Source organism: Buceros rhinoceros, unplaced genomic scaffold, assembly GCF_000710305.1.
Source record: "Buceros rhinoceros silvestris isolate BGI_N320 unplaced genomic scaffold, ASM71030v1 scaffold18941, whole genome shotgun sequence".
Lineage (NCBI taxonomy): Eukaryota > Metazoa > Chordata > Aves > Bucerotiformes > Bucerotidae > Buceros > Buceros rhinoceros.
This window is the reverse complement of record NW_010393930.1, coordinates 89,038-99,591: the sequence shown is the minus strand read 5'-3', so window position 1 is coordinate 99,591 and position 10,554 is coordinate 89,038. Positions and strand designations below refer to the sequence as shown.

The window sequence follows — 10,554 nt, the reverse complement described above, 5'->3', positions numbered from 1 at the left end:
TTTTGTTGTTTTTAAGTTTTTTCCCCCAACATAACTTTTTTTTTTTTTTTTTTTAAAAATGTATCTGACTCTTTCTCTTTTCTTTCACATTTATACAAAGATGATTGGAATAGTTTTAGGAATTTTATTCAGGCTTCCCAAAGCCCAGATTTCGTCTTACTTTTCTATAAAGCATCTGATGAAATATTGTCTGACGTTCAGATGAAAATTCACAATAACAACACTCCAAGAGAATCTTTTCAGGGAACTTTACTAGCACTTGCCAGTTTTTCTGCAAACAAATTCAACTTGAATAGCAATCATAAAAATCATAGGATCGTTTTGGTTGGAAAAGACCTTTAAGATCATCAAGTCCAACTGCAAACTTAACACTACCAAGTCTGTCACTAAACTGCGTCCCTGAGTGCCACGTCAACATGTCCTTTAAATACAGATGGGGACTCAACCACTTCCCTCAGCAGCCTGTTCCAGTGTTAAATACAAAATGCAATACACAGTTTTCTTTTTTCCATACCCTCCTAAACTAAAAAACATTATTTAAACTTATTAGAACAGATCTTCACTTTGGGTGATTTTTTTGAACTGGCTAGAGCAGAGTTCTGCTTTCTGACAAGATCAGTACGATTTCTATTCAGCTGTCACTCTTCAGTGTAGGATGGTCTCTCCCTACATCATTAGCAAAATCCTTCTCTTCAGTAGTAGTAGTAGACTGTCACTAAGGAATGAAGTGAATAGGGAGCCAGAAAAGTTAGGAAAGGTCATCTCCATCCTCCTCACCACTATAATTACTGTTTTGCAAATGGGTGAGTTTCTGTCTTTGTTTCACAAAGATTTAATTAAAAAAAAAATCGAAAAATTAATAAACTATTACTGAACGTGGAGTTGCATAGCATTGTCTCATACAATGGAGCTGGTGGAGGAGCATGTGCAGAAAGGGCTGGTCTTCTGGTTTTTTGGGAGGGGCAACTGCATGATAAGCTTCAGTGGCTTTCTTAATTACATCCCTAGCTATAGACATACGTGTGGTGCTGCCAGTTTCAGTTGGATTATTGACAGGAATGTAAACTGGGTACACATGGGTGCACTTTTGTGCTATCAGTGGTATTGGGAATAAGATTTCCTCTGACTGTTTTTGTTAGAAATGATGAAAGTTCTGTCATTCCAAAAAAGAAGCAGAGAGATGGCATTTATTGTAAAAAAAGCTGTTGTCTTATTACTTCAGGAAGCTTTCTTAACTGTTTTTACATCACTAGGCAGGATGAAGACTAAAGGGTATTGCTAAACACATGTCGTTGTACTCTGTTATGTTCCCTTTTTTGTTTCTTTGAGTTAAAAGTTATGAAAATATCTCTATAGTGTCCTTTAATGGAATTTCTAGGAGAGTAATGTTTTTGCCTCTTCAAGTTTGCTTTAGGAAGTAATGACAATAAAAATCTTTTCCTTGTCCCCAGAAAGCAAGTGACTCATTTATCCAGATGGGTACAATATGAATTGTGTCTGAGAAGCAGGGACTGGAATGAAAGGAGTTTGGTGTTGTTTGTAATGTGGTTGAGAAGCTGTTCATTTAAAACAGCAATAGAAGTTTCTTTTAAATCCATGGAGTTCCCTACATCAGCTTGCAGAAGCCTTTTCCATCTGGGAAGAAGATGTTGCGTATGGGAAAATTTTGAGATTTTACTGCTATAAATCATGAATTGTGTCAGTGAGAGCTCATGTTTCTGCGTAGGAACGGTGTAAGAACTATTACTAATACTATACTAATACTATAACTAAATCTGGTCAGTTTTAAAGGTTTAACGCTCCAAGTGAAGGTCCTCCGCTGCTGTGTATCTTTTGTGCTCCCTTAAATATGTGCCAAGTGGAAAACTGGCGTTTTTTTATCAAGTGAGCCGTGCAAGGAAATTTCTTCCATCCTTCCTATAGGTCCTTCAAGTATTGCTACCTCGAGTTGCTACAGCATCTTTTCTGGCACTGCTTTCCACCATTCACATTCTGGTTTGCGTTTTATTACACGGAGCTCTTCTTACTTTGTACAGAACAGGTATTTGAAAATCAGACAATCCCAGCTGCCCGAAAGATGCAGTTTGTGGCGTAAGAAGGGCAAGGAGCCAGGGAATGTCTCTGAGCCACACTGATGGCACTGCCTTCACTGGGCCTGTTGGTGCTCTCGCTTTTACAGTCTGCAGACTTTGAGTGGAGGTGCCACCAGAAATGTCACTGCAGAGAGGACTGTGTATCATGTAGGAATTATGGATCTCCATCTCACCCTCTGAAAACCACTGGTTTGTATTGTCTGGTCCGAATGTATATACCCCCTGCCTTTCCAAACTTCCACTTTAGATTTACATATAGAAAACCTAGCAAGGTTATTGAATTAACGGAGACCTTCTTTCAGACATCTTCCTTTAGCTCCTCTGTTCGTGTGCTTTAAAATATAATTAATTTACAATTGTTTCTTAGTGTCTGGATAGATTTTTCACTAACCTGGAGGAGAATTGGCTCTTTATCTTCTGAAAATTATCATTACCGCTAAAGTACTGCCAAAAGCACAATGGTGCTGTTCCTTTGTATGTTAACTCTTAAAAATCCTCCAGGGCTCCCGTTCTTGGCAGGCCCTGGCCACCCCATGCCCGGGTCTGTGATGTCTGGAGGTAGAGCAGCGACTCTTTCACGGGCACCCCCTTGCCGTGGGGAAGGAGCTTGTGTGCCCTTGTGAGGTTGAGAGCTGTGCTGGTGGTGGCATGTGCCTCTGGTGCCAGACAGGTCTCAGCTGAAGGGTCAGACAAAGTGTGTCCACGGGCAGGATGGGCTCACTAGCCTTCGGGCAACCATCCTAGGAGAAGAACAACTCTGACTCCAAACCCAGGCAGATGGAGCTCGTTTAGCCTTGTAAGGCATCCATCATCTAAGGGAAGGACACTCTAACCAAACCTATGACCCGAGGACTTCGCTGTCACCGTCCAAGCTCGCTAGGCCCTGGCAGATGAACCTCAGGTGTAAAGGGTGGAGCCAGTTCCGCGCACGCTGCGCCTCACCTAAAAAATCCACCGCGCAGACTCATCGCTTGCAGTGAGCGTGGGAAAAGCCCTTCCCAGATCTTCGTTCGCGAAGCCAAGCCATGATGATAACTCTTAAAAAGTGATTCCTGCACTAAGATGCAAAAGCTTGTCCCGTCACTTAACAATCCGCATATAATTGATGTCTTGTCCCTGCACCAGGCTTCCTTGTGTGAGTTCTCCTGGTGTCCCAGGCTAACTAATTCATGGCCGTAATTCTTAAGGTTTCCCACATTTCACTCGTTTCTATCTCTCTGCCACAACCTCCTTTTTCTCTCTTCCTTGCAGGGAACCTACTAGGCTGGATGCATTTATTTGGGTGGAACTTCCTTGGCTGCTACTAAACCCAGAAATCCTTGCCTAGCGTTGCCTGTACTGAGAATGACATCCTCTCTTTCCTCTAGGAAAAGCCTTTAATGCTTTTCCTAGAAATTCACATGGAGATTTTGAAACAATGACAGAAAGAATGGTTTTGGATGACCTGGACGCTGTAGCTGGCAATGCAGGCAAGCGTAACAGCTGAGCAGGTCACACACGGAGCATTTTACTTGTGCTTGCTTGTTTTGGCATGCCTCACATCAGGCAACACCTGCTATCTCCTTGTGGACTCGCTTTGCGCTGCTGTTAGCCTTTGTCACCCATTCCCACTCTCACAGCTCTCTAGTGCATCCGCTTTTCCCTGTTTGCTTTCAAGCAGATTTCAAAAGGGCCATTTTGCCTGTGCATGATGAAGATAATTCCCTGAGCCATCTTTGGGGCAGTCCTCCCACGTGGGGCAGAGATTTGCCTCACACAATAGCAGAGTAAGGATCACAGCAGCTAGTCTGCAGGCTGTAAATTAACTTCATGGACCAGGTCATACTGTGCTTTGAAGTTGTTGCTTTTTTATTTGTGTGCTTCCCCTGTTTAGTCTTCAAGAATATAAATCTTTAGGAAGAATTATCAAAGTTTAAAAGGCTTAGACAAATAGCAGCTGGTATTGGTTCGTGGTCTCCAGTTGGTTCCAGACATCCCTGGTTTTGATAAGATTACAAGGCAATCCCAGAAATTCCCTGCCTACAGCTTTTGCTAATGTCATTAAATGTGACATTCTGATTACCAATGCTTTTGGAGCTGATTAGCTAGCATCCTGCGTGACTGATAAACACTGTAATTTAATTATTTCTTCAGAATGTCCTCATGTTGTTCCTTACTCCCCCTTCTTAGATTATATTTATTTTAAAATACAACTTAGTGCAACTGTTTAGTGGGGAGTTTGAAGAAGGTCTCAGAATCACAAGGATGCGTATGCTCAGCTCGTGCTCGATGGGGACAGATGCTCCACTCCAGCAGCACCCAGAACAAGCCTTGCTCTGTTTCCAAACTACTCAAAATTGGCATGGCTCTGTACCCATGGAAGTGTCGTCCCAAAGGGGGAGAATTCACCTGAGCTTGTAGCTTTTAGCTTTGTGAAAAGCTGGCAACCATGTTTTCATTGTAGTTGGGTACCAACACAGAAAGAACTCATCACAAAACCTCCTGTTGGAGTTGACCCATGCATAAAGCACTGGCAAGCAGAAAAATGCTCTGTGAGGAGTGTCTGAGAGCACAAAGAAAGCAAACTGAAGGGCAAGGATCAAATAAACCCAATAAAAGATTATTATTCTTTCTGGGGTGCAAAGGATGCATGTTTTGAATGTCTGTGGAGAGCAATTAGATGAGGCATCTTCGTTATGTGTTTGTCCTTTTTCTCTGGACTTCTGGAAAATGCTCTCATTATAAGCTTTTGTAAATTGTGTCTTTGGCTTTTAATAATACTCTCTTTATTTTTTTAGTGTATTGTAAATTATAGTTTTGTACTCTCAGATGTAAAAAATAGGATATTGTGTTCATTTTCTTCACCCTAGCTGCCACCCTTGCTTCTGGAATTATAGCCATAACTGATGCTGCAGTTTGTGAGCACAGGTGTAAGGAAGCCAGACTCTAGGTAACATCTCAGTTGTAGTACAAGCCTTAGCACCATTTTGTTACAGGACCTTTTTGCCCTTTCATTGCTCACTTCTTTGTTGTTGAAAATAAGAGGCAAGATTTGTGTTTATTTCTTTCAATATTTGACAGCATTATAAGGAAACTGAACTGATTTTACTTCTAGATGAGTCTGCAGGCCATAGTTCACCTGAGGTTTTTATTGTATTTATCAGCTTGTTTTTTAAGTCACTAAGGTGCTTTTCTCATCTGTGGCTAACCTCAATGTAAGGTGATAATGTCCTGTGTGCACAAGGACAGGCAGGGTGTGCCAGTGAAAGGTAGGAAGTCAATGAACATTAGAGAATACCTGATGAACTTTCTCCGCAGCCCTGAACCACCTGTTGAACAACCAACATGCAGAGATTGGAGCTGTCACTGGAAGATCAGCATTGTCAGGGGATTTTAACAATGGACGCGCCTTTCTGCCTTTCCCTGTGTGAACCTGCCTACTCCATAAACTTAGCTGCCTTTCTATTTGTACTTTCGTTGGTATTACTCTGTATCGTACACTGTGGGGCAGATTTTAGCTGCAACTACCAGGCTGTAAGTTGGGGAAATGAAAAGCAAAATTTGACGTTTGTGCAGTGCATAGGAGTATCCGTTCGTGTAGATGAGTATCTGCACAATTACTTAAATTCTGTTGTCTGAGCCTTGATTCAGAACTTTATTTGTTTAGCAACTATTTGAGCCTCTTCACTTTCCTAATTTTACATTGAAAATGAATTAAGCTGTCTGTTACAGCTGCATGTACCTGTGTTAGATAAGTTTAAAGATTGCAGGAAGGGTGTGTGTCCTTTCTTGCTTTTGGTCCAGTGGTTTGTATTGGGCATATATAGCTCATTTTCACAGTTTGTCTGAGTGTTAAGCATGCCTTAACCTACTAGTCAAAGAGCTGACATGCTTGTGTTGCCAGTATTGTCTCCTGTTTACAGATAGAGAGGCCATAGGATGACAGTAAAGAATGAACAGGTTCTATCAGTGTAGCTGCTTCACTTTGTGCAGTGCATCAGTGTAGCTATGCTGCTTTGCTTTCAGCCAGCCAGCTATACATTCTAAGCTCCTAAAAATGAAACAAAACTAATATCCATAAAGGAGAGAGAGAAGGGATGGTGGGGGTGGATGGGAAGCCTTCATGAACCACAGGCTTGTGTTTTTATGTAACTGCTTTTGTGGCTATCAAACTACCCGAAGTTTATGGTATGTTCATCTTGTCAGTATGCGTTTAAGACCACCAGCTTTGTTTTATTTCAAGCCATCTTTTGGGTTGATGTAACACAATATGACTGAATGTGTTTTGGCAGGGAATAACTAATCTAATCCATATACTACCAGATGAAAGTAATTTACTATGGGTTTGGGGAAGAGCTTGGATTTTCAGTGCAGCCCACAGAGACATTTTTTCCCTTTTAATTGTCCCTTTTTATATCTAAACAGATCCAGCAATGGGAACAGAACCTGGAAAAATTTAACATGGACCTTTTCCGAATGCGATGTTATCTAGCCAGTTTGCAAGGTGGGGAACTTCCAAACCCAAAGAGCCTTTTGGCTGCTGCCAGTCGTCCTTCAAAGTTGGCACTAGGGCGACTCGGCATTTTCTCAGTCTCATCATTCCATGCACTGGTAAGTCTGAATGCCCTTCTCGTGGGTGTGTTACACCAAGCCATTGTTAATATTGTTCTTAGATGTGGAATTGTGCTGTGATAATATATGACTGCAGCCATGTGCCATGTTCAGACAGCCCTGTTCCCATCTCACCCTTGCTGCCTGTTCCTTGGCTGCAAATAAATTTTCTTCTACAGAGACAGACTTTGAAACCATGAGAATATGGCTATGACATTTTTGGGCCCCCGAAGACTCCAGAGTTGGATACTTCTGGCCTATACCTAAAAAACCCCCAAAAACCGAAATACTCTTCAGATATAAACGAGTCGTGTTGAAATTTTGTCACTACAATTTCACCTTCACTCAGTTAAGAGTTTAAAGTGTATAGGAACTAAGTCACTTAGAGTGAAAAGGGACAAACACTAACATTTCCAGCATTGGTTCCTGTCCCTCTGGGCTGAGCTGATCTTTTTTGGAGGTCTAGATGGCTTTGTTTTTCAGAAACTGTTTGATACTTTGCTGAAGAGGAAGTATTTTAGAATAGGCTAAAGCTAGAGACAATCCAAAATTATAAGTCACTTTTTAAGAACTGTGGGCTTTCTTTGCAAAAAAGAATGAGGAAGTTCCTCAGTTGCCATAAGCTGTTGTCACCCTCTTGGTTTCAAGGAAAGTACAGCAGTGGCAGTTCACCTCTGCTTTTTAACCTTGGAAGGGCTCTGAGACTGACCTTGACAGTGATGGATGGATCACATTTGTTGCAAAGTCAGTCTCTGTGGTAGTCCTGAAAGTCCCGTCAGTGAATGTGTTTCTCTCTGCTCCTGCTTTTATCTGTGTGGTTTGTGTTGTTGCTTGGTAATAACTCAATGCCATAGCACGTTTATCTCCTATGTTTGGCAATCTCCTCTAGCAATTTCGTATCTGAATGATAGGTTATCGTTCTTCTTCAGAGCCTTTTCATTAACTTCTTTTGTTGTACAGAGCAGTATTTTCTCAGTTCCTCCTTTCCTATGATCTTCCAATTTTGCCCCTCAACAAAAAAATTAACGCTGTCATTGGAATACCAAGACAAGCATCACTGCTGAAAGTTTAAAACATTGTCCTTGCACCTTGGCAAATTACATTGAGGTGAACTGAAGTAACTCGTGTTTGATACATCAGATTGAAATAACTGTCAATATTTTGCTATTATGAAAGTGATATAGGAAGGCCTGTCTCTTTGTTTAAATAGATCTGCTCCAGGGATGAAGCTGCTCTCAGGAAACGTACTCTATCTCTGTCACAAAGGGTCCGAAATAAGAAGGGTTTGTTTTCTTCGCTTAAAGGACTGGACACATTGGCAAGAAAAGGAAAAGAAAAGCGACCTTCCATAACACAGGTAGATATTAATTGTTGGGGATAGCTTAGCGTGGCTTGTTTCTGCTGGGGCTTATCCTGTGAGGTGCTGTTTGTCTATGGAGTAAGAGACATCTGTCCATCAAACCTGTGTTTGCAGTTGCAGCAGACATGGCAGACTTGTAATGGGAGCATCACTTCTGAAAACTATATATCTAATTTTGGGTTTCTTTGATAAATAGAATTGGTGAATGAGAAGTGTTGACCCCGTACATTAGTTTATTATCAGCAGCACAAGACCTTCAGATTTGAACAAAACTTGTCTTATGGCACATTGCAAACGCGGGTTTCTTTGGAGATAGTCTGTGTGCTCAGTCTCGGCTTATGACTGGGGCTCTGAAGTACTGTTGCAATTTAATATGGGGTAACACAGGAGAATCTTCAAGGAAAAAAGAGTGACTTATGCAAAGACAGCCATCTTTGGTATGGCCTCTCAAAGCAACACGTGTTACTTGGAAATACATTTCAGCCAAGAGAAGATGACTGCTGTCGTGCAGGAGGCCAGCTGTAGGTGTAGACAGCTGACTGATAAAGACAGGCCAATTTACACCATCTGAAGGTTTGGTTCCGGTTTGATGTGGTGGGGCAAGCTGGCCCTGGGCAGAGAGGCTGTGCTGATGCATGCCACTGCTGAAGGGCTGCATTGCTAATGAAACTACAGCATCTCACAGGGTCTTTTTCTCTTCGTGAAACTAATGACCCCACGGTTCAGGAGCCTCTATTTTCTCAATAAACGCCCAGTTAAATGTGAAACAAAAGTTTGCTGCCTTCTCCCCGAAAAAAGGTAAATAACAACAGAAATGCTTCCTTGATGGGGAGGCAGAAGGTGTAGAGGTCACCCATGCTCAGAACATTACTATTTTCACTAGTTTTTGCTATGTCCACTGTTTCTCCCGCAAAGCGGTATTTTGTGAGTTGTTCATTATGTGACTTTGTTCCTATTGTTCCCTTGTATTTTGATTTTATTAATCTATGATGAGCACTTGAAAATTTACTGTTCTTGCATGTCAGGTAATCTGCTTGTGGACGATTTAAACAAGCCTGTCTGCATACATACTGCAACAGTCCCACAGCTACTGCACAGATTTAGTGTTGCAAAATAACATGTCAGTGTTTTCTGGTCTAGTGGTTTGTATTTTTAATAGGTAAATATTTATCTATGTGTTCCACTGGGATGAAACTTCTTGGGCTGGCTGTTATGCGTTGTAGTATATCGAGTTGTGTTTACATGGTAAAGTTGAATACGAATAAAACTCAAGTTTGCCTTATGAAAAAGGGAACTGAAGGAGAAATTTTCTCTGGGTCATCCTTTTCATGTAACTTCCCCTGTGTTCCCCAGCAGGTGAGACTGGTTTGTGAGTCCAGCACCTCTATTTCTGTATTAATAAGATGCCTGGGGGAAGGGATTTTATGCCCTTTAGCTCCATTCCCAGCGGAGCTGATACCTCACACTGTCTTAACTGGGTAGTATATCCTCCCATATGCTTTATAGCCCATGAAGGGGATTCTGTGGAGCTCAGGGACGGAGAATCTTACTTCCTTGGCAAGGAAAGGAGGCTCCTGCTGCCCTCCCATCGCTTTTCTGAGCACAGAGGAGGGAGCCCTGGTGCAGGTGGAGGTGTCACTGGCCCAAAAGTGTGTTCATATTCATCCACCAGCTGAGGTTCTTGATTTTTTTTTTCCTGTAAGTTAAACATCATCCTGCAATAAAATTAAGGAAATGTAAATGCTGAATGTTACATATGAATAACACTGGGCTATGACTCATACCCGTAAAAGTGAGGAATTTTTAAGGGCATCTCTGGAAAACTGACCCATGAACCTCGAATGTGGCTGAAAAGAGAGCCACGTCTTTGCTCAGACTTCTGTCTATGCACGTAATTGTATATCAAAATCAGAGCAGGCCTGAGGCTGCCTTTCTTGTCCACTAGAAAACTGGGTTAAGCAGAGAAGCGGAGCTTATTTCTCTTCTCAGTGTGCTGCAATGTCTCTGTCAAATAATGGGTTAAAAATATTTTGCTTTCTTGGATTTAATCAAAGCTTATTTGACCAGAGCTGGTATGTTTTAATCTGCCATACCCTAGCTTCAAAATTAGATGGTATATTCTCTAACATCATTGTGTCAGAGCAGTTTTTAATTTTATCTGAAGTTTAATTTTATGGTATTAATAAAAAAGGTTTAGAGTTTTTATGGTAAACATTAATGAAGGGGCTCAGTTTTTTACAAATTAGCTAAGAAAACTGCACTGTAGCAGATGGGGTATGTCTAAGCTCACATTATCCTCAGATTCTTAAATGCTTATCTACTTTCTTGTGTTTAAATGATAAACCATTTTGAGAAATCATAAACCATAAAATACTTTGATTACATCTGTGGGTGAAACAAGGAAGTTCAGAAGTGGTGTCCTTTTTTTTCCATTGCCAGAAACTGGATTTCATATGACATTTTGAGAGAGAGATTGTCGTTGTCTTGGATTATCTGAAAGCTTTTGCTAGT

General features: G+C 41.3%; 1 protein-coding gene across 1 annotated transcript in view; it reads left to right on the top strand.

The window, feature by feature from the left end:
- The window catches only part of TIAM2 (T-cell lymphoma invasion and metastasis 2), a 92,274-nt gene that overhangs the window by 20,073 nt on the left and 61,647 nt on the right, over positions 1–10,554 (top strand). The window contains exons 6-7 of the mRNA XM_010145070.1: positions 6,498–6,683; positions 7,894–8,040. Of these exons, the coding sequence (XP_010143372.1) occupies positions 6,498–6,683; positions 7,894–8,040 (333 nt within the window). The remainder of the gene's footprint in view (positions 1–6,497; positions 6,684–7,893; positions 8,041–10,554) is intronic.